Genomic DNA, 24,135 nt, shown 5'->3' with positions numbered 1-24,135 from the left:
ATCCCACGGCATTTCTGTGCCTTCTTATTGCCCTTCCCAATTCATCTTCTTTTGAAAAAATATTTAGTTTTTATTTTTATTTATTTGGCTGCCTTGGGTCTTAGTTGCAACATATGGGATCTAGTTCCCTGAACAGGGATTGAACGTGCACCCCCTGCATTAGGAGCACAGAGTCTTAGCCACTGGACAACCAGGGAAGTCCCCTACTTGTGTATTTTAAAAGAGAAAGCTCTTACTATTGTTTTATAGCACTTAGAATACATAATTGTAAATAGGATAAGTAGAAATAAGTGGAGATGTGAGTTACATAACAAAAATTGGTATTGAATCTCTCAAATTGAATTTGACTTGTGATAATATAAAAGAAGAAATAAAGTTGGATATAGAATAAACAACAAGGTCCTATCGTATAATATTGCACCCTGCTGCTGCCAAGTCGCTTCAGTCGTGTCCGACTCTGTGCAACCCCAGAGACGGCAGCCCACCAGGCTCCCCCGTCCCTGGGATTCTCCAGGCAAGAACACTGGAGTGGGTTGCCATTTTCTTCTCCAAGGCATGAAGGTGAAAAGTGAAAGTGAGGGAACTATATTTAATACCTCGAGATAAACCATAATGGAAAAGAATTAAAAAATGCATATATGTATAAATGACTTCGCTGAACAGCAGAAATTAACACACCATGGTAAATCAACTATATTTCAATTAGAAAAAAAAAACAGAAAAAGCTTTTGGAAGACATTTGTACACACATCAGTCTATACCTACCAAATTAACACTGCTTTATATCCCTCAGTAGTTTATAAAAATCTTGTTCTAGGTTTTCTCTCTCTCCTATTTATTCTGTAATAAATTGAAGCCACAAATTAAGCTGATCCCTCCAGAATTTAAGGTTTCCAGTTAGCCTGTTTATGCCTGTCTGACTGTGCCTTTGGGGGCAGTAACTGAGTCTACACACTCAAAGAAAGGACTCCTTAGGGTCTAGATAGTTTTGTTCCAGAAGCAACTTTTCCAGCTAGGGAAGCTCCATGTAAATGAACTGAGATGTCAGCTTACTTGCTTGGTGTGGCCTGGGCCCAGAGCCCCCTGAATGAAGAGGGCCATGAGAGGCAATTTCCCAGAGTCTGCCCTTGGGTGGAATGGAGGGAAGTACTGGTGAAGTTTTCTCTCTCCTTTATCAGCTCTGGCTCAGGCCCGGCCTGAGTGGGAGAGAGCCAGAGAGAAGTCAGACAGTTCCATGAGGAGAGGGCAAGGCCTGCAGAGGGTGGGCGGACAGAACTGCAGTTCTCACACAAAAGTAGTCTTAAGTCAATACTCTGCTCTTTTCCCAAGGCAACCACAAAACAGGAATTGGGGGCCGTGTCCTTTGTCCCCAATTTCCAACATTAGGGGAGCAGTGGAGAGGAGTGGCAAGGAGCCCAGATTTGGGGGTCAAACAGTGCTGAGATGGGGAGCTGCCCTTATCACGTGTATCAGCTATGTTACCTCATGTCAATGCTGAAATGTCCCCCGCTGAGCCCTGGTTTCCTGATTTGTAAAATGGGGTAACTACCTACTTTACAGGCGGGCGCTGAGTACATGGAAAGCACCCGACACAGCAACTGTAATTTGGTACATGGTTTGGAATTAAACAAATGCGAGCTTGCCTTGGAACCAAACACCTCAGCAAAGACAGGACTTTCTTCCGCTTCTGATTCTTGGCAAGAGCAAAGTGACTCTGTCAGCTCTGGGTCCTACCAAAGAAAACAGATTTGGGGTCTGCCCCTCTGGATTTCTATTTGGGGTAACCAGGGCTGGAAAAGAGGTCTCTCAGAGGGGTGTTGTTTTAGTTTAATGTTTTTTTTTTTCCTTTTTTTTTCCTACCATGATTCATTTTATTTATTTATTTTTTAAATTTTATTTTAAACTTAACAATGTTTTAGGTTTTTCCCTGTCTACTTGGGTTCACAGGAGCCAACAATAATCCAATCAGGATTCTTTGACATTAATTACCTCCCTTTGTACAAGAATATTATCTCAGCAGGTGAAAAGTGTTTGAACAGAGTTCACCAAAAAGGCAGCCCTTTGCCGAGGACTGCATGGTGTGGGTCATCTTTGGGGGATTATTCTGTTTCTGAAAAGCAGCAGGATGTCTTTATTTACATAAAACTGTGAGAGGCCCTGGGATTGCAGGGAGAGGAGATCCCGGCATACAGGAGGAAAAGGAGCAGGAGAGAGCCTTCGCCTGACTCTGGTCAAACAGACCCAGGAATCTAGCCAAACAGAAAGTGCAGGATTGGCAGTGACCGAGCAATCCTGCAGAGACTTTTAGGAAAGATTCTGGGCCACAGCACGGGGCCTCCTAGGCTGGGCCAGGAGAATCTGGCGGCAGCCCCCGGCCCCGGGCCTTTTCCCACGTAATTGAAGTTGAATGTGCTGGGGGTGGGGAGGGCTGCCGGAGGCTGCAGAAATCTCAGTGTCCACAGTTGGCCCTGTTTGGGATCAAAGCCAGTCAGTGTTGATTTTGCGCAGCATAGAAACAAATGCAACCGAAAGGCTGTTTTCCTGGGGCGTGCGTTTCGAAAGCAGGCTTTTCATTTGTTTCCCCAAGGACAGGTGGAGTGGGGAGGTGGGGGAGTCATGACGTGGCTCTTCTGTTGCGGTCACTTTGGCGAGCGGTTTTGGGCTCAGAGTTTCCAAGCATGCATAAACTAATCAGGATGTGTGAGTGGACACGGCTACGATGAGGGCTAGGTTCTTCACAAAAGATAATTCCAGGAGAATGCTGCTGCAGGACCCGCTGGCTTTGTGTGTTAAGTTCCAATTTGCTGTCCGCTGGAGTGTCTCCAAGCCAGCAACTCTCTTGATTCCTTCTGAAAATTTCCATTTCTTCTTCTTCACTTCTAGGTCTTTCTCTGTGATCTGTTCTTCTGCCAGAAATTAGTTTGCGTTCCTTCTTTTCCATTTAGCACCTCAGCCTGCTGGTGTTAAGCACAATGGTAATGATGTAAGTGATACAAGCAAGTTTCTCAAGTGGTGGAAACACCTTCTCTTAATGGCACTCGCCTTCTCTCGGCCCTCCAGGGAAAAGTCTGAACTTTTAGCCCGTTGGGCCACAACCAAAGAATGAAGAATTTAGAATCAGGAATCCATATAGCTGGAGGGATCTCAGTTGTTCTTTTTAAATGAGGAAACAAATCAAGTAGAAGGTTTGTTCTGGGACTTGCAGTTTCTTCCCAGCAGAAGATGGCAAAAGACGTCTCCACAGAGGGCAAGTCAGAACTGTTTTTCCGATTCAGTGCCATAGACTCACTTTTTTTTTTGTCTGCACGGGAACTTGTTGCAGCAAGCGCTATCTTTTAGTTGTGGCTTGTGGGACCTAGTTCCCTGACCAGGGATCGAACCCAGGCCCCCTGCATTGAGAGTGCAGAGCCTTGGCACTGGACCACCAAGGAAGTCCCTCACTCTGATTTTTGTTGATTCAGCTGTGTTGTGCTAGGGTAGATTCATCCTAGGTGTCAAACACCTTCATGGTCCAAGATCTTGCTGGTGAGTTCACCCTTTGATGGACCCTCCCTTTCCCCAGTCCCAGACAAACCTCTCTTATTTCAAGATATGCTGGATCTGAAAGGAGTTTTGGATTGAGAATTTAGAACAGTCTGAAAAGAAGCAAAGCTGATTTAGTTCATGTTGTGTCCTTGGTAATTAGCCTTGTGAGGTGAACTTGATAACCACTACACTACGGAAACGGTAATTAGCCTCAGAGTAACAAATGTCTGCACCAGCGCAGCCCCGTTCTAGTGAGAAGTTTCTGCCCCAAAGAAGTTCAATATTAGGCCCCCAAGGCCACAGTCATTGTGTATAACACAGCAGACTGTTCATCTCTTCCTGGCCTTAAGGCAGAAAGAATTCAAAATCCAGATTAAAAACCAACTGCAGACCACCTTTCAGGCTCTTATAAGCTTCCAGAATTATAGTGAGAGGCTGCTCAATGTCCTGGAAAGGTACACTAGCTAAAATGGTTCTGAAATAGTTTTCGCCTCTGAAAGTCCAGCTTTCAAAATTCATGTCTGATAGAAACTGTTGTCCTAAATGACAGCATTCTGGGGAGGGCACGTAAGTTTCAGGGAAGCAAGAAAAAGGGTTACCATCAGGTGGTAAATGGTTACCACTACCTTCAGAAAATGAGAAGAGAGTGTAAAGGAGTTATGACATTAATCAGGATAAAGAGACCACACTCTCTCCCCCCGCCCCCCAAAAAAGTAAAAAGTCTTATATAACTTCCCTGAAGTGCCCTACTGCACGAATGCAAAGCATGCTTTTTGCCTGCTGCAGGCTGACCACAGTACTGCCTTGGGGGGAGATAACTTCACATCGCAGAGGAGATTGGGCTTTGGCTCTGGGGTAGAACTCAGGGTTCCTCAGAGGACAGGCTATTATGACTTTACTCTGTCATTTAAAAATCTTAACTTTAAAAGCTGCATCTGTTGGTGTAGCCACTACAGAGAATTCTAGGACTCCCATTTCAGGAATTTTCACAGGCAAGAATGAAGACTGGCCAGCAGCAGAGGCCTGCCAGAGAACACTCGGTGGCTTCCTAAACTTGCTTCAGATGCCGGCCAGGTCTCTGGGTGGTTTAGATGTACCCCCCAGCGCCATTAAAGAACAGGAGCTAGATCTCAGGAAAAGTTCCTGAAAATCTTCCCTTCTGCTGCCAAGAGAGAAGTAACACAGCAGAATCACTGCAATAGAGTTAAATCAGCTTTATCCTGGAGGAAACAAAATAGCTTTCCTCAAATGTTGTAAGAGTGACTTTTCTTTTCCAGATTAGCCCATGGACTTTATCACAACGAGCCAAAGTCTGCCACCAGCCCAAGCAATGTGGCCTCAAACACTGCAGCCAAATTTTACGGGTAGTATTTGTAGCTTGTATACCCCGAGTGCACCAGGAGAGAGGTTTCCAAGTAGTGACAGAAGGTTGTTCATTTGTGATTTGCCAAGTTCTCCACATTCTTACTGACTGGCCCGTTTAAATCCCTTTTTCAGCCGAGAGCAACTTCACTGAGCAAGCAGGGAGCGGGGAGTCGCTTCAGTGCTTTATCTTACACGGTGGATCCTGAACGAGTCACATTTATGACAGTTTTCAAAAACAAAACCACCCTAGCTCTGTAGAGGGCCTGGAAAAAAGTCTTGGGTGTAGAAATTGACTGTTTTTTTTTTTTTAACCATAGTTTGCAAGAGAATGGTGCATCTGGGTCTTCTCTTAACCCAAGCCTCCCAATTCAGAGAACCTTCTTCTCTATCTGGTTCAGTTACTTTTCCTTAGATGATTCAGGTACAAGCCCCCAAGCAAAATAACCACCAGAGACACAGATTTCACACATGGCAGAATCATTTCCAAGTTTGGTTATTTTAATGCAATTTCAAGGTAGTATGGATATGTTAAGTGGTTCATTTCCATCCTGCAGAAAACACTAAGAGTTTCTACCTTATGTAATTTTGTCAAATTCAAACATGACTCATTGTTTTTTTTTAAAACATTTTCTTTACATAGCTTGACAAGATTTTTTTCTGGAACATTTTTTTTTTAAACCTTCAAGTAGTTTGGAAACATTTGCCTATTTGCTCCTTCCTCTGGGCACAGCCTTTCAGAGTGTTTATCTCACCTTTACTGAGAAAAATCTCTGTTCTCCCAGTGGTGGTAGAGCTGCTTGACAAGAAGTGATCACAGAGAAATGAGGAGCAAGCAAGCTTTGTCAACTACTTCTAATTCTCTTAATTAGTATGCTACGATCCACCCCAGCTTCTGCAAGGTCAGACATGCACGACAAGTACTTGGCCAAAAAAGCAGGATTCTAACTAGTGTAAAAATAGATTTTAAATAAAATAGAATCTCTATAGGAAAGAGAATTAGGTTAGCTTCCCATTCCCACTTTTGTTTTAAGATACCTGTATATATATATATATATATATAAAGTCCAAGGGGGCTTGTGGAATTGGTTTGCCCTAAGAAGAAATTGAGAATGTCTGAGTACATTCATGTTGCAGTTACAGAGAAGGTTCTTTGGGAAATGCTGTGGCAGACCCCACAGAAACGCATGGTGGTTAGCCATACAGTTGGTGTGTGAACAGGTGACATGAAGACTTTTGGAGGATGAGGCCTAATCCTAGGCTAAAAACCAGTTCTGAAGTGTGATCATTTGAAAACTTTGTCTAATTATAAAAACGGAAAAGAAAATCTGTCATTTAACAATGTGTCTTATTAACCTATACAGCCACCTCTTTTGGAAGCTAAATTCCAACACGGGTCTTACTTTAATTTTGTTTAATTATCACATATTGTGAGATTTTTTTTTTTTTGACATTTCTGTTTCTAGAAAAAGTACACAGACCCTCTGTTGGCCCATAAAAGCATTACATGACTGTTTTAAAGGGGCCTCTGTTAAAATTCTAATTTTTGAATTTAGCAACAGCCTTTTGGATATATCTTGAAAGCATAACTGCAGATCTGCCCAAGCTCCTTCTAGTCACAACCTAAACACGTAGCCCAGTTTTTTGTAAACACTCAGAAAATACTGATCCCAACAAAATACAGTCAGCCAGTCAGAGGCCTTGCTCATACCTTTTCACATGGACGATAAATCTGCCTGTTTATTCTTGCGATGCTAGGAAATCCACTGAGATTGAGTCTTAAAGCAAAAATTAAGCCTCCTTCTCTGAGGTTCATAATGAGCTGTGGAGGCATCAAAAATAAACAAAGTGGGGACGTCACCATTTTTCCTACACTGGGTCCACTCAGTCTGCCCAGGGGCTGTTTGTTTTTCCTGGCGAGGCCTAGAGCAAGAGGAGATGACTGCTGGTGACAAGCCAGTGCTGGGTTTACAGACCTAGCCTCTTTTCATGTAACATTTAACTATTTCTTCAATTCCCCAGAGGCAAGAAGTGATGCCAATGATATGAGACTAATGCTAGGGCATTTTCATAAATCCTTAGTGGCCAACAGGAGCCTCTCTCTCAAGCAACTGCTGTGACTTCTGGCAGGTTTGGTGCCTTAGGGCGAGGTAATATTACCTTTCAGGGGACACAAAAAAATCCGAGCTCTTAACTGAAAGTCAAATACACCAACTCAATAAATACAACGGAAAAATGCACAGCAGCGTTGGGGCATCTATCAAGTAGGAAGGCAAAATGGTCATCAGAATGTCTGAGGTTAGTGAACTATCATGGTTGAGAAAAGCAGCCACCTTTGAAAACACTACCTGTTTCCCTCAACTCTCCTGGTCGTCAGCCCTCTACGGTCGTTACACCACACGCTAGCAAATGAAAGATCCGAACAACTGTGGCTTGATCCTGACTTATACTTATTCAGGGTCCACCCTCATAGTTAGCTGAACAGGCCCCAGCACGCCCTCACTGTGCCAGGACGAACAGTCCTGAGGAAGTGCACTTCTCTGAAGATCACTTGCCCCTCTTGCTGCGGCCCTTCCTGGAGGACAGCTTCCCACTGCCCCCAGAAGACGGGGGGCTGGAGGCTGAGGCCATGGCAATGTTGATCTGTCCCTCCTGGATTTCCTGCCGGGTCTCAGCGGGCAAATGGTTGATTTTCTGCTGCGTCTCCAGGTAGAACATGACATCCCGCAGCTGCTCCTGGATCTCGGTGATCTGCAGGTCCTTCTGGTCGCAGGTCTCTTTTAACACCCTCTCCTCCTCCTTCAGCTTGTTCTGCAGGAGAACTTGATTGGCTCGCAAACACTTGTTCATTTCCTGCTCCTCTTTGAGCTCCGTGGTGAGTTTGGCTACTTTAGTGTTTAGCTGAGTGCACCTTTCACAAAAACAAAGGGAGACAATGCACGTTTTCCATTTGCTGACAAAGTCCCCTTTCTGCTCTGGGACTGAACAGAGAACATGACCTCAGAATCCACTTACGGCAGACCCCTCCCTCCCATGGCCAACGGGTCTGCTGCCTTTGCAACAGCCACCTGAAATCAGAATTCTGCTTCGGTTAACTCAAGTGTAGCTTCAGGACAATATTTAAGGATCAGAGATTTTTCAGTAGCAGAAACTATTATGTGATTCATGGTAGAATGTCTACTGCTTCTCTGTATTGTTTACATGAGTGGCTTAGAGATGATAACTGTGATAAAGAAGTTATGAGGAAAAGTGACATTCTTAAAGAGTCAAGTGCTCTGACCTCACTGCATTTGCTGGAGAAGAGTCTTCAAGAAGAGGGAGTGCCTTATATGATGCTCAATCTTACAAGTAAAGAATGACAAATTAAAACACCACTTGAAATACCATTTTTATGTATCAGAATGCCAGAGAGCTCAGATGTGAGAAAAGGGGGCACTCCCACATGGTGGCACTGGAGTGTAAACTGATACACACTCAATGGAAGTCAACTTGGCAACATCTATGAAAATTAAAATTTCACCCACCCTCTGACATAGCTATTCTACTTCCAAGAATTTATCCTATAAAATAAATATATTCAGGGTTGCACTAAATGACATATGGAGAAAGGTGCTTATTGCAACATTGTTTATAGTAGTAAAACATGTCCATCAAGGGGAACTGGTTAAAATTATTGCGATTTTCATACATGTTACAAGGTATAGATCTAGTTGCGCCAGTCCAAACGAAAAAAAAAAACCCTCCCGAACAGAATATTTTACCATACAGAATACCTAATACTATTCAATTTTTGTAGAAAAAAGATGTATGTGAGATGTTTATACAGGTACAGTAAAAGAGCTGGAACAAGAAGTATTCACTGGTGCCATTAAGAACCTCTAGATCAGTGGTCCCCGACCTTTTTGGCACCAGGGACTGATTTCATGGAGGACAGTTTTTCCATGGACCAGGAAGTGAAGGGGGACGGGGGTGGGGGTGGGGATTGTTTCAGGATGATTCAAGTGCATTACATTTATTGTGCACTTTTTGTATTATTATTACATCAGCTCTACCTCATATCATCAGGCATTAGGTCCTAGAGGCTGGGAGTGAAAGAAAACTTTCAGTTTTAACTTTAAATTCTTTGGAAGAGTTCAATTAGTTAGGGCACTGAAAGTATAAGAAACTTTTTAATTTTTATTTCTGTTTATGTTGTAGTGTTGTTTTCACAACAGTTAACCCCTTTGGTGAAGAGTTTCTGTTGGAGTGATGAAAAATTCTAGAATCATAGTTGCACACTGTGAGGACACCTCACAGTATACACACATTTTAAGTATACACACTGGTATACTTAAAATGATTAATATGGCAAAATCTAAGTAACACTGATTTTACCACACACACACCCCCACACTACTAAAAATATCCAGTTATTTGCTATGGGGGAAAACAGGTGAAAGGTGTATGGAAATTCTTAGAACTATCGTTGCAACCTTTTTGTAAACCTTAATTTATTCCAAAATAAAAGATTAAAAAAACACAAACCAAAAAACCTTCTTAAGGGACAATTATCCCCTTTATTTTTTATCCATTTGTCTGGAGGCAAAAAATCCAATTATTTTTGTGAGTCCAACTTAAGCTAGAAAAGTAGTTTCATTTAATAGCAATTATCTTCCCAAATAATAGTAGTAGAGAATGTTCTTGCCATGCTGTTGATGCGCTTTTCGCTCCATATTCAGTATCTTTGGCCTTTATTTCCCAAGCAAAGCCAGAAGACACACCATCTCCAGCTTAGATGTAAGTATCTTTCCTAACTGCCATTTCTCAGTCACCACAGCTCAGAGAAGCTCTGGGCAAAGGGAGACAGCTTTCTACAGGCAAAAACAGGAGACACTTGTGCAAGCATGAGCACTGTCATCAGGAGAGAGCCCTGCATTCCACATGGCATCCATCTGGCATGAAACACTGAATTTTTTAGTAAATAGGAAGTCACAGTAGGTCTGCTCCATATATAGAGAGACCCTTGAAACCTTGGTCATACACACACACTTGACAATAATGAGTGTGTGTCCCTGGGAATAAAGGAGATTCTCTGTTTATGGAGCCTGTTAGGATAAAACAGCTAATTAAAAGAACAGGTCAGTTATACCTACTTTCTTTCCACAGACTGCTTTTCTTTCAGGAGATCATTTAGTCTGTGCTCCAGATTATCACATTTCTCAATTGTTTCTTTAAATTTGGTTTTCATGTTGTTAATCTGAAATAGTAAACGGAGATCAGTTTTATTTCAAAGACAAAGCTGTGTGGCCTTTGGGGCTAACTTTACAATTTTCACCTCCCAACTACCTGTCTTTAACTTGACAAACCAAACTTAGAAAAGGTGAGACCATTATCTGAAAGAATTTCTGCAACAGGAGTGAAATATTTTGAGAACGCTCTTTTTTCTTACCATTTCTCTCAACCAGGATGAAGAGGGATCAAAAGCTACTGAATGTTGAGTGAAACTGCTAGAAGGTAAAGAGCTTCAGGCTACAGAGCAGGAGATGGTTTTGTAAGAAGCCAGACCAGAACCTCCCATTCTTTTTTTCTTTTAATTGAAATGTAGCTGATTTGTAATACTGTGGTAGTTTCATGTGTACAGCTAAGTGATCCAGTTATACATATATATTTTTCAGATTATTTTCCATTATAGGGTATCATAAGATATTGAATATGATTCCCTGTGTTACATAGTACATCCTTGTTGCTTATCTATTTCAAATAGAGTAGTGTCTATCAGTTAATTCCACACTCCCCTTCCCATCCTCTTTGGTAAATATAGATTTATTTTCCATATCTGTGAGCCTGTTTCTATTTTGTAAATAAATTCATTTGTATTATTTTTTAAGATTTGGATGTAACTGATAACCATATTTGTCTTTCTTTGACTTACTTTATTTAACACGATAATCTCTAGGTCCATTCATATTACGGCAAATGGCATTATTTCATTCTTTTTTTACGGCTGAGTAGTATTCCACTGTATATATGTACCACATCTTCATCTATTTATCTGTTGATGAACATTTAGGTTTCTTCTGTTTGTATTGGCTATTATAAATAGTGCTGCTATGAACACCAGGGTGCATTTATCTTTTCTGATTCGAGTTTACGTCTTTTTCAGATATATGTCCAAAAGTGGGATTGCAGGATCATATGGTAGCTCTATTTTTAATTTTTTTTAAGGAACCTCCATTCTGTCTTCCATAGTGACTGCACCAATTTACTTTCCTGTCAACAGTGTAGGAGGACAAGAATCTCCCATTCTTAACTCACTACTGTTTTTTACCTCTTGAGATCACATTCTAAAATTACACTTGACCCTTGAATGACGTGGGGGTTAGGGAACTCAACCCTCCTCGAAGTCGAAAATCCGAGTATAACTTTATCATCAGTGCTCCATATCTGAGGTTCTGCATCTGCAGATTCAACCACTTGTGGTTCCTGTAGTACTACAGTAGGCATCCGTTGCAAAAAATCCACATGTAAGTGCAGGTCAAACCCATGCTGCTTAAGGGTCAACTGTATTATCCAAATAATCCAAAGGTACTTGTAACAGGTGATTCTAGCTGTTTGGTATTCTTTCCCCTCCAAACTCACTATTAATATTCTCATGTACTCTGAAGTCACATGCAACATAAGCAGTTCTTATTTTATTGAGTTTATATAGAGGCAATTTACAGAAAGAATTCATATTACATTGTCTTAAAAACGTATGCCTCAACACCACTGGTCTAAAGACAGGAAGAAGATAGGTGGGTCATGAGGTCATGATAGGTGGGTCAAGTAGGAAATGGAAGTGACTGAGAGTTTAAATCCTATGGCTCAGGCATTGGCTAGGTGTCTTATAGGTAGTATCTCATTTATTCCCTTTTTTCCATTTATTCTTTATTACAAGCCTATGACTTAGGTGTATAAACTTTTTACAGAAACTGAGGCTTGAGAAAGGTGAGGCAATACACTCCAAGGTCACCCAGCTAGAGTGATGTGAGTCCAGGACTGGACCCCAAGTCTGGGTTCAAAGCCAAGTTCTAAAACTCTCTCTGCACCAAACAGTGGGCCAAAGCTCAATAACAAAGGAAAAGTGACCTCTGGGCAAGCTCTAAACTCTCAGCATATATTCATGCAACATCCATCATGCCAGAAAAAAGCTCACTACTTTTAATGCTTTCTTTTTAAACATTTGCCATATGGCCTGCCTAGCAGGTCTCTAACTGCACTGCTCCCTCTTTTTTTAAAAAATAAGAATAACTGCTTTGTAGTAATTAACTTTAGAGCCAACATTATTAAGTTGGAAGAACATGCAATTAAAAGGAGATTTCTAAAAGTTCTGCTATGTCATAAAAATAAAAATAGCTTTCAAATTACTCTAATTCTATTCAGTATTAATTTTCTCCTCAATACTGTTTTTAAAATAAGACCACAAGATCCTTTTGACCTTTTTCTCTTAAAGTTATTCCAATCAGTTCAGGGAAACTGGACAGGACAGAAATAACCATCAAAAGAAACCAAACCAATGTTTTGGTGACTAAAGACAATAAGCCAAACATATTTAAATCAAGATGAAAAATACTAAGTGACCTCTAAAAGGTTTTTAATATTGCTAGAGACAAATGTTATGATGGTTTAAACCAGTGATTTAAAAAACATTTCTGACCATTAGCCCGCAGTAAGAAACACTTTGTGTACACACACACACACACACACACACACACACTCCTGAAACAGAAGTTTCACAAAGTAGTATTAAATGTGATTCACTCTGATATCTATCCCATGCTGTTTAATAAAAATACCAGCTGGGGCCCACCAAACTCAGTTCACAATCTATAGCTGGAAAACAGCAATTTATATATGGAGCTATAGGCTTAAAAGAAAAGACTTATCTTTTTTTTTTTTAAGCTATGTCATGCAACTTGTGGGATTTCAGTTCCCCGATCAGGGATTAAACCCATCCCCTTTGTCAGTGAAACTGCAGAGTCCTAACCACTGGACCACTTAGGGAATTCCAGAAAAAAAGTGATATCTAGGAGAATTCACCTGTATAGATGACCTACCCTATGCTCTTCATACATGGCCCACTAACACTAGGAACCTTCAAATGGGTATGAGCTTCATTTTCCAGAACAGACCGCTCACGCTGTAATAACTGCACTACCTAAGGCATCGATGGACTGGAATAGTATTGTAATTGAAGTCCACAGTGAATTTCAATCTTCAGCCCCTCTGCTCCCCTACATTAACTTTCTATGAGTCCCATGACCAAGAATCTCTGCCCGTGAAACTCATGATCACCGTTTCTCCTTGCACGTGCACCATGGTTGGGTGTGCCAACGGACAGAGGACTGGTCAGGAGGAGGACAGAGGCAGGAACAAAAGGCTTACATCACCCATTAACTGACCTCTTTTACTAGAACACAAAATATCCTTTCCAAGCTTTGTATTTAGGGCTGCCTTGGCCGCCATCTTATCCCTACCTAGAAGTAAACAGAGTTTCACATTTTTCGTTTTCCTGCCCTCTGATTTGCTTTCCATGGGCATGTGTTAGGGAATGCAGTTAATCCTCAAGAATCTTAAAAGGCAGAGAGGATCCTGAGCTAAGTTCTCTAGGGTCTGTACAAAGCACTTTAGGTGGTCACATTGGGACAGCCCATAGAAAAACTCATGAGTGAGGCTGCCTGGCATTGCTGGTGCTCCTCCTGGGGAGACCCGAACTTCACACCTAGCGGCAGCAACCCCTGCTCTGCCTCTCGAGTGCTGTCAGAGGTACCTCCTTCCTATGTGGACTCCAATCAAGCCCCTCTAGAAAGGCACTGCCATTGCTTAGAAGGTTCTTGTAAGAACTGCATTATGAACTTTTCGAGAGAGATTATTGTAAAGCTGGGGGCATCCCAAGTGCTGCTATGGGTAAAGAATTTTCCTGCCAGTGCAGGAGACACAGGAGATGCAGGTTCAATCCCTGTATTGGGAAGATCCTCTGGCATAGGAAATGGCAACCCACTCCAGTATTCTTGCCTGGAAAGTTCCATGGATAGAGGATCCTGGTGGGCTACAGTCCATGAGGTTGCAAAGAGTCAGACACGACTGAGCACGCACACACTACGCCTTAATGAAAGAGACCTGATTTCTTCTCAATTGTATGCATGTTCAGAAACTGGGACCCTTGAGCCTGGCATAAAGTGACAGGTTGGCCCTGCCTGCTAAGCTCCAGGATAATACCAGCTACCACAGACGTGAACCCCGTAACTGGCTCTGCAGTTCCCCATCTGAAGACCTAGTTACTGGTGGAGATTCAGTTACTAAAATAAGCATTTTAAAAATAACCATTTAAATCAATGATTTAAATTTAAAAGCCTTTATTTAAGACTAAGGGAATCACTGTCCCTAGATCCTGAGAATGGTTCCCAGGGCCCCATATACATCAACACTCAGGTGCTCACTGGTTTTCAAACTCCTTCCTCTGGTACCCTCAGGATTCCTTGTACATGCTGGAGACAAAGGGAAAACCAAGTTGGTGGAGCTCTGGGCCACCCTGGGCTGGGCTTCCACCAAATCACATCACTTTTCTCTTCTACCCACTGGAATAGTGAATGGCCTCTTCTTTAAAGGATTATCTTGTTAAATTTTCAAGACCACTGCCTGAGACCAACAAGGTGCCATGCTGACCACTCTAGCATCTCTGCCTAATTTTATTCCCTTCAATTTTAAAGCACCATCTTGTTGCCTTAGGAGCCCATATTCAGCTCCCCAAAGCAGCTGTTCCCAAGTTGACAAACCACTTGGCTGACTCAAATTACAAACTCTCATGCACATACTTCTATTTTTTAAATGGAATTGCACAAGCCACTAGAAAACCTGACTGAGTGAACAAACAAACAACATCCCAACCTCAAAATACCAAAATACTTAAGGCTTTAAATCCAAGGTTTCTTTTTTTTAAAGGACATACCAAATGTCTGATTTCTTCTTTAACTTAGTATAGAATAGGGCTCAGCACACAATAAGCTTGTGTGCAGAGGTCAGCACACAATAAAATCTTGATTTACTAATCCTAGGTGAGAATATATGTCCACTTCCCTTCTCTTCAATTATGCTTCAGATCAGATCAGTCGCTCAGTCGTGTCCGACTCTTTGCGACCCCATGAATCGCAGCACGCCAGGCCTCCCTGTCCATCACCAACTCCCTGAGTTCACTGAGACTCATGTCCATCGAGTCAGTGATGCCATCCAGCCATCTCATCCTCTGTCTTCCCCTTCTCCTCCTGCCCCCAATCCCTCCCAGCATCAGAGTCTTTTCCAATGAGTCAACTCTTGATTACATTTGCAGTAAGTGTATTTTTGTCTCTTCCTTTTCCTCTTTTTGACTACTTTCACTCTCATTGTTGTCTGGAAGTTGTTTCCTGATACAGCCTTCAGAGGCTAAGTCTCCAGTATGATGGCAAGTCAGGTGTTTACTGGAACCTTGATCGAGAGTTTGGTCACTGGAGTGAGCCAAGCGATTCCAATCCTTTCTTTTTTCTACCCTTACTAGCCTCCACCCTTGTTGAGATTTAACTGACCTAAAACAAAGGTTTCTTTTTTAGAGGTAAACCAGCTCTCTGCCTATAGATAAGACTCAAAGGAAAGACTATAGGATCCCTTTTCCCCTGTACTCCGCCTTCTCCCCCACCAGCAGGCTGTCCTAGCACGTGGCATTTTAGCAGTCATCAAATGAGAGACTTACTTCCTCTGCTGTGTCCTTCTCTATCCGGACTATCTTGTTTTCCCAGTAGATTCGTTGTGACTCCAGCTGGCTTGTTAGTAAATATGAATACTAAGAAAACACAGAGAATGGACACCAAAACATAAGTTACTGTTGTCAGTCTCTGAAAGTCAATTAAAACCTGATTTTTAATGACCTTAAGAAGAGTAAGAGGAACATTCAGAATGTATATTACACCTTGGCTCCACTCTACTCAATAATTAGGGGAACAGAGAGATGACAATTACACTTCAGTCCCCTCTGGGGGCTTACAATCAATCTAGTTAGGGACAAACAGAGAAATGTACAATTTAAAAAACGCTTGTTTCTGTTCAAGCTGACTTCAAGAACCACATGGTTTTAAATCGAGTATAACTCAAATCAGCTCATCCAGCTACCCCTTCAGGAAGCTGTCCCTATCACTTCCAGCCTCGGGTTAATTGCCCCTCTTGGCTCCCTGTGCCCATCATTAATAGCACTTATGACATCAGCACTTAATCAGCCATTTACCAGGCTCTCTCCTTGACTGGACTGTGAACTCTTTGAAAGCAAGGCTATATCTTTATTTTTGTGCCCTCGGTGCCTGGCACATCCTGGATGTCAAGAAAAGTTTGCTACCCAAGTGCATGAAATAATGAACAGTGCTGTGTAACTACAGACAAAGGACAGATGGCTTATGACAGTAGGATCCGATAGGATTTCTGACAGAAGGTGAGATTTGAGAGGACCCTTGACACCTTGACAGACAGATAGGAGGAGGAGACAGAAAGATTCCAGAGAAATGTGATGCTGTGGACGTTTAGGATTATCGCAGCCATGAAGTAAGACCAGTGAGCCTGGAGTGTAGAGTGTGGTGAGATGGGGCCTATGCAAAGTTCCGGGGTATCACATCTAGAAATGTGAGCCAAAGAGTGTCAGGATCACATTTTGTATTCTGGAAAAGATCATTCCAGGAGACTGGAGATCTACTCATGTTTGCAGGCCACAGAAGAGAATGAAAGAGCCACAGAAAGAAGGGACAATTTGGGAGAATGTATGTCACTAGAATGTATGCTCCGGGAGGGCAGGGAGTCCATTTAATGCTAAGTTAAATGGACATGTAGCACATGGAAGACTAGCTGACAGACAGCAACCCTCTATAGGTATTCACTGAATGAACATACTTAATTTGCAGGAGTTACTAAAAACTTAACACTAAAAGTTGGAACTTTTTTCATGTCAATACAATATATTAATGGTAACAACTTCAGCTCTATTTTAGGCCATTTCACTGACTTTAAACACCTGGAGATGAGCAAGTTTTCAAATGTCCACTTCCTCCAATGGTTAAGGTATTTGTTTTTAAAGTAATTGTTTTGAAATTTATATAAAATAGGACTCATGTTAAACTTTTCCTTCCTTAATATAAAATTTACATATCATGTTTATAGTTTATATAAAGTTTACTGCTATGAGAAAAACCAACTGGGCGAATTTTGTTGTTTCTTCACTTATATGAATATCCAAAAATGGTTTTATCTATATAAGGCTTTATCTTTATCAATTACTAAATGTCAACTCAACATATACAAAAAAGCTTCTCGGCATGGAACGACGCTATTGGGGACTCCTCATCCTGACCAAGTTTGTTCCATTTCCGACTGCTACTGTGATGCCAACAGGAAGATTCTTAACTTCTAGTCTTAGCACAGCCACAGAGGACAACCCTAATACTCTGAGACAACTAGGAACATAATGTTGAAAATTAGAAGGCCCAATGAAACTTCAGATTTCCAAAGAAGAAAATCAGATGAAATAAAAATATTTGAAGAATCCTTCAGAGCAATATAGATCTTTAAAACAAAAGCTAACATGCCAGGCAAATGGCAAAATTAAAGCCCAAACAACCTTTCAAGTTAGAATAGTAAAAAGCAATAGACGTAGGTATTTAGAGATTAATAATAAAATATCTTACCTCTAACTGTAAGGCATCTATTTTCTCCTCCTGGCAAGTATCACCCTCACATTCATACTGTACTAGCTTTCCATCTGTTTTACTTGCAACCAGTCGATGGACATAATTATCTAAAGAAAAGAATAAGTCAACCAAGGCATGGTTTTTCAGAATGAAAAGGGTCTCCATAAACTTTTAACTTGGACAAAATTTTTGTTTTCACAGATCCAAATTAAATGCTGTGCAGTATTTCTTTAAAAGTGGTTTAAATTACTTGAATTTTTTAAAAAAGAGTGAGAGGGCAAGAGTGTTAGTATTAACTCTCTTTAATCTGGGCAATGCAGGCCATTCACATATGAAAGAGGGCCCTATGGGCCACCATGAGAATTAGAGTTTGCCGTAGCTGTCAGGAAGATTTCAAGTTGTGAGAAAGGAAGTGGAGAGCTTCTGACAGAGATGTTTTTAGATAGAATGAGTCCAAACTAGAAATCAGGAGTGGTGTTCACCTCCAGCGTAGTCCCAGACTCGATGGTTGGTGAGCTGCATGGCATACGTGTGTTGGGTCTCCTCAAAGTGCTTATAGGCATGTCGACTCACATATCGTCCACATCCTATGTGGCCACATATTAAACAAATCCAAAGGTTCTGCCAGGAAGGAGGTAAGATCTTCATTAGTGATGTAAAATTACATGACCTGGTGTATGAGGTGTATGACACTGGGATGTATGAGGGGCCTGACACGGGATGAGATTTAGAGATGTTTCTACAGGAGTTCTGAATAAGGAGACTTATTCAAACTTATTCAAATTATTTTACATTCAAATAAGTCCCCTTATTCAAACCAGGGGACTTCCCTGGTGGTCCAGTGGTTAAGAATCTACCTTCCAATGCAGGGTCCTCAGGCTGGATCCTTGATCACGGAACCAAGATCTCACATGTCTCTGAGTAACCAACAACTAAGCCTGAGTGCTGCAACTAAGACCCAGTGCAGCCAAATAAATAAATATTTTTTAAAAAAACACCCAACAAGGATGCTTTTATGGGTCAATGAAGTTTTTCACTCTGGATTCTATGGAACTCTATGTAAATAACAAGGAAAAATAATTTATCAACAAAAATCTCGGCCTTTTCAAACACCAAAGAATGAAAGCATAAAGTATTTTGTGTAGGAGTAAAATAGTTTGTGTATTTTAATTTTTTCTTTTTTTGCCTGATCCTCAACAGAGAGAGAAAAAAAATCTGTCTCAAAAAGAATTGAAAAGAATTTAAGTCACAATGGGCAGAAGAAAATCCCAGACAATTAAAGCTGTGTACATTATTCTTTTCCACCACTTGTTACTTACTTCCTGAACACCACACTCGAAACACTTATTTTCTTCTACTGGTTCTGGCGTTTGACAATATCGGCAAACAGGACATCTATAAAGGGCACCAAAAAAATAATGACACAGATTAAATGTAAAAGACAGCTGTTACAGAACCCCAAAGTCAAAAATTCAATTTTACATACTCCCTCTCTTACATAATATTTTTTATAACAACTAAGGCCATCATTCAAAAGACAAACACTTCCAAGCTATTCTCAAACAAAATGGAAAAAAAAAAGATCTTGATAAAGCTGAAGAAAAGAGAAATCTTGATATGCCCCATATCTTTTTCCACTCTTCTGCCTAAAGCTGAGGTAATCAAAGAACTAAATATTTACAGGTTACAATTAGAGACTTGAGACAAGTTATTTTTTTCATGTCTGGTTACCCATAATGTATTTTTACTTGCAATCTACCTTATCTTCACTTCCTAAAGTTTTAAATCATCCAATATGTACCCTTGTCCTCTCAAGGGTGCACCTAAGAGTTGAAATTAAATTCTATAGTAAATTTCACTAAATTAAAACAAAAATGTTAAAGTACTCATGAAATGCATATGACATTTTATCATACAATGAAGTTCACCTGGAAGAAGGTATCAGTGCTCTGTGAGTACTGTTTCGATTTACAAAAAGCCAATAAAAATGGCACAGAAGCCAAATTCATAGATACATAGAGAGGAAAGGTGGCTACCAGGGGCTGGGAAAAGGGGAAAATGGGGAAATACTGGTCAAGAGTTACAAGCTTTCAGTTATGCAAGATGAGTAAGTTCTGGAGAACTGGTGTACATTAATGTTGACTGTAACTGACAATATTATACTGTGTTCCTGAAATTTACTAGAGGGCGGAGCGTGGTCTCACCATAAAATAAAAATAGAAAGAAAACTAAAAAAGGAAAAAAAAAGTAAAATGGTAAAAGTTTGAAGTGACGGATATGCTGAATTGCTTGGTTGTGATGTGTATTTGACAATGTTGATGTATATCAGGTCATCCAGTTGTACACCTTAAGTACATACGATTTTTAAATTATTTATATTTTGTTTTTATTGTAGGCTAATTACAATATTGTGATGGTTTTTGCCATACATTAACATGAATTGGCCACAGATATACAATTGTCCCCTCCCTTTGTGCCCCCCAGCCCACCTGCTGTCACAGAGCACTGGCGCTGGGTTCCCTGCGTCACACAGCAAAGTCCCACTAGCTATCTGTTTTACATATGATAATGTGTATGTTTCAATGCTGTTCTCTAAAATCATCCCACCCTCTCTTTAACCCATATGTGTCTCCTCTGCTGCCCTGCACGTAGGATCATCAGTACTATCTTTCTAGACTTCATATAAGATCAATAAAACTAAAAGCTGGTTCTTTGAGAAGATAAACAAAACTGACAAACCAGTAACCAGGCTCACCAAGAAAAAAGGGGAAAGACTTAAATCAATAAAATTAGAAATGAAAAAGGAGAAGTTACAATGGACAACACAGAAATACAAAGGATCATAAGAGACTACTATGAAAAACTGTATGGCAATAAATTGGGACAAGTTGGAAGAAGTGGACAAATTCTTAGAAAAGTGTAACCTTCCACAACTGAACCAGGAAGAAATAGAAAATATGAACAAATCAATCACAAACACAGAAATAGAAACACAGAAATAGAAACTGTAATCAAAAATCTCCCAATGAACAAAAGCCCAGAGCCAGATGGCTTCACAGGCAAATTCTTCCAAAAGTTTGGAGAAGAGCTAACAACTATGTTGCTATAACTCTTCCAGAAAATTGAAAAGGAAGGAAAATTCCCAAACTCATTCTACGAGGCCACCATCACCCTGATACCAAAACCAGACAATGATACCACAAAAAAGAAAATTACAGGCCAGTATCACTGATGAAGATAGATACAAAAATCCTCAAAATTCCAGCAAACGGAATCCAAAAACACATTATAAAGATCATACATCATGATCAATTGGTCTTTATCCCAGGGATGCAAGGGTTCTTCAAGATATGCAAATCAGTCAATGTGATACACCATATTAACAAATTGAAAGATAAAAATCATTGATCATCTCAACAGATGTAGAGAAAGCCTTTGACAAAATTCAACACCCATTTATGATAGAAACTCTCCAGAAAGTAGGCACAGAAGAACATACCTCAACATAAGAAAGGCTATATACGACAAACCCACAGCAAACATTATCCTAAGTGGTGAAAAACTGAAAGCATTTCTTCTAAAATCAGGAAGAAGACAAGGGTGCCCACTCTCACCACTATTATTCAACATAGTTTTGGAAGTCCTAGCCACAGCAATCAGAGAAGAAAAAGAAATAAAAGGAATCCAGACTGGAAAAGAAGAAATATATACAATTTTGACTGTCAATTATACTTCAATAAAACTAAAAACATTTTTGAAAAAAAATCTATTAACCCTTAACTAAAGACAAAGTAATACTAAGTGCCAGCCATGAATATTTGTGTCCAATGGGCAAACATGATAGAAAGAGCATTACAGCTGAGGCTAAGTGAACTAGCACCACCAATGCTCAAGATATAACTAGAATCAATCTGTTACTCAACTGAATAAATAAAACCAAGGAAAGGAAATATGCAGGAAGAACACTAAGTGCTTGTCACAGATAAGGACTATGTTTGTCAAGAGAAAACTAAAGGATTTAGTCTGTTTCTTTTTTTAGGATCAAAAGAGAAGACAGGAGAAATTTGAAAAAACAACAGAAGTTGCAGGTAGGATCTCGCAAGAGGTCTTGTGAAAGGCAGGAACTAGCTCTGTGTCATCCCTTCAGTCTGTGTGGTGGCTATAGTAATTGTGGGATAAGAAATCAACAATTGGGGCTTCCCTGGTGGCTCAGTAGTAAAAGAATCCACCTGCCATTGCAGGAGACACAGGTTCAATCCCTGATCCAGGAAGATCCCACATGCCTTGGAGCAACTAAGCCCACACACCACAACTATTGAGCCTCTGCTCCAGACCTCAGGAGCCACAAGTATTGAGTCCACACACTGCAACTACTGAAGCCCATGTGCCCTAGAGCCCGTGCCTTACTAAAGAAAAGTCCACATGGCAATGAAGACCCAGCACAGTCAAAAATCAATATAATTAAAAAAAAAAAGAAAACAAATGAATTATGAAATCTAACTTTCAACACTGTGCCAGAATGATCTTTTGAAATGTATGATCCTGAGAATCAAAAAGGAGAAAAGAGGGGAAGTTACAAAAATTAACTTATTTGTACCATACAATTAGAACTCCATGATATATCATCCCATCTGTCTATTAAAAAATAAGTTCATTAATTCTTCCTGCTTTCCCTTCAAAAATAATTACGAGTTGTTACCTTATTTTCCTGAGGAAATACTTGGGGAAACCCTCTCAGAATGTCATTCCCTGACAAGAAAGTACCCTTCAAGGCCTGGTACCAATACTGTCTTCTGTTAAGTAGCCCTTCTGGACCAACCCAGAGGAGGAACCAGCTCGATCTCTTATCTCCACCTTGAATTGTACGCATACATGTGTGATTCTCCCTTAGGAGACTCAATGTCTGTAAAGAGAGTCTGTGTTTTGATTCTTTGCCCCTCAGCACTGTGCATATAGAGAGGCTTAAAACCCACTTGCTGAAGGCACTGTATGGTTTGGAAGGCAGTTGCCCAGTGGGTTGAATTCTGGTCCCAGTTCTGGCATTCTCTGTCCTGACACTCTAAGCATGCTGACCATCACCTCTGGGCCTTAGTCTCCTCCTCTATAAGTAACGAGGAGGGTGGACAAGATGGTCCCTAAGGAAACGTGAAAATGCTATGGTTTTACAAAAATTAATGTGGGACTTTCTGATGGCACAGTGGATAAGAATCCGCTTGCCAATGAAGGGGACACAAGTTCAATCCCTAGTCCAGGTGAATCCCTCAGGCCACAGAACAACTAAGCCCGGGAGCCACAACTACCGAAACCTACACGCCTACAGCCCGTGCTCTCCATAAGAGAAGCCACCACAATGAGAAGCCCGCATGCAGCAACAGAGACCCACTGCAACCGAAAAAAAAGTTAACGTGTACTGAGAGTAAAACTGGAGTGGTGGGAAACAAAGAAGTATCCAGAACTTAAATGGGGTAGCAGATGGACACAAGATACACACTAATACTTTATGGAATGCACACATCTCAGAGTGGCTTTATTCCAGGCAAATTTAAACCTGGACAATTCTCTGAAGAACTAAATGATACCACAGAATTGACTAAGGACTCTACAGAACTGGGGCAAAATTATTCTCTGGTTAAATAAGCCACAGGAAAGCCAGGGTCTGTATATTTGCTCAGATATTTACTGAGCTCCTCCTACGTACTACATCTCCCCCTAAGTATGGAGGGCACAGCAGAGAACAGCCAGACAAGGTCCCTGCTCTGGAAAGCTGGCCACATGGGGGCAAAGAACCGAGACTCCCGTAGACTTTCACCCCTCCTCACTCCTGGGCTTTGGAACGTGACCTTTTGCTTCCTGGCTACACGCCTCCCCCACACCATCTTCTCTTGGGTTCCACGGGTTACCTGGCTAACTCCTATTCCTCTTCCCTGAGTGCTGCCTCTCGGACAAGCCTGGTGGGGTCAGGGCCCTATTCCCTAGTCACGGTTCTGCAACACTGTTCCTTTGTAAACTCGTTTATCCGTGTGATTATTTGATTCTGCACCTTCTTCTCTGCTGGGAAACCCTTGTGGCCAGCGTCTGATCTACCATTCTAGCTAAGACTCACAATGCAGTCTGTGAAGGGAGCAGCAACTTTTGACTACAGGAAATAAAAGTATAGGTTACACCTCAGTTCTTTGCACAGTGCTCCCTTTCATACAAACAGGGTCTGTGCTGCTTTAGGAAACAGGACACCATAGGTGTGTGTGTGCCTCATACTTAGTGACTGTTGTTACTACTGGCCACCAAGCCATGTATAATGATAAATCTAAAACGTCCGATTGGTGTAGCCCGGCACTCTGATAAGAAAGCCAAAGTCAACGGCAGACATAAAGTGCAAGTGATAAACAAGATTTTAGACCTAGATGCCCTTTAAGTAGAGGAGCCTAAAAGCTAAGCTTTACTCCCCCACCCCCCACTCCTTTCATTCTCTGGCTCTTGGAAGGAAAGAACGATTCATGCTGCTTTGGGACATTCCACAAGGATATTAGTCAGC

At 41.1% G+C, this 24,135-nt stretch overlaps 1 protein-coding gene across 2 annotated transcripts in view; it reads right to left on the bottom strand.

The window, feature by feature from the left end:
• Window positions 1–5,367: 5,367 nt before the first annotated feature.
• The window catches only part of LOC102394157 (BRCA1 associated protein), a 31,528-nt gene continuing 12,760 nt past the window's right edge, over window positions 5,368–24,135 (bottom strand). The window contains exons 7-12 of one of the 2 annotated variants that reach the window (XM_006060975.3): window positions 18,923–18,998; window positions 18,086–18,224; window positions 17,601–17,710; window positions 15,629–15,718; window positions 10,020–10,123; window positions 5,368–7,798 (exon numbers count right to left, since the gene is read on the bottom strand). In XM_006060975.3, the coding sequence (XP_006061037.1) occupies window positions 7,435–7,798; window positions 10,020–10,123; window positions 15,629–15,718; window positions 17,601–17,710; window positions 18,086–18,224; window positions 18,923–18,998 (883 nt within the window). In that variant the 3' untranslated portion in view covers window positions 5,368–7,434. Of the gene's footprint in view, window positions 7,799–9,418; window positions 9,738–10,019; window positions 10,124–15,628; window positions 15,719–17,600; window positions 17,711–18,085; window positions 18,225–18,922; window positions 18,999–24,135 lie in introns of those variants that run through there. The other variant, XM_025267078.2, reaches the window with a different exon arrangement.

The sequence above is a fragment of the Bubalus bubalis genome, chromosome 17, assembly GCF_019923935.1.
Source record: "Bubalus bubalis isolate 160015118507 breed Murrah chromosome 17, NDDB_SH_1, whole genome shotgun sequence".
In the NCBI taxonomy this organism is placed as follows: Eukaryota; Metazoa; Chordata; class Mammalia; order Artiodactyla; family Bovidae; genus Bubalus; species Bubalus bubalis.
The sequence above is the reverse complement of the archived record's forward strand: the minus strand, read 5'-3'. Positions and strand labels throughout refer to the sequence as shown.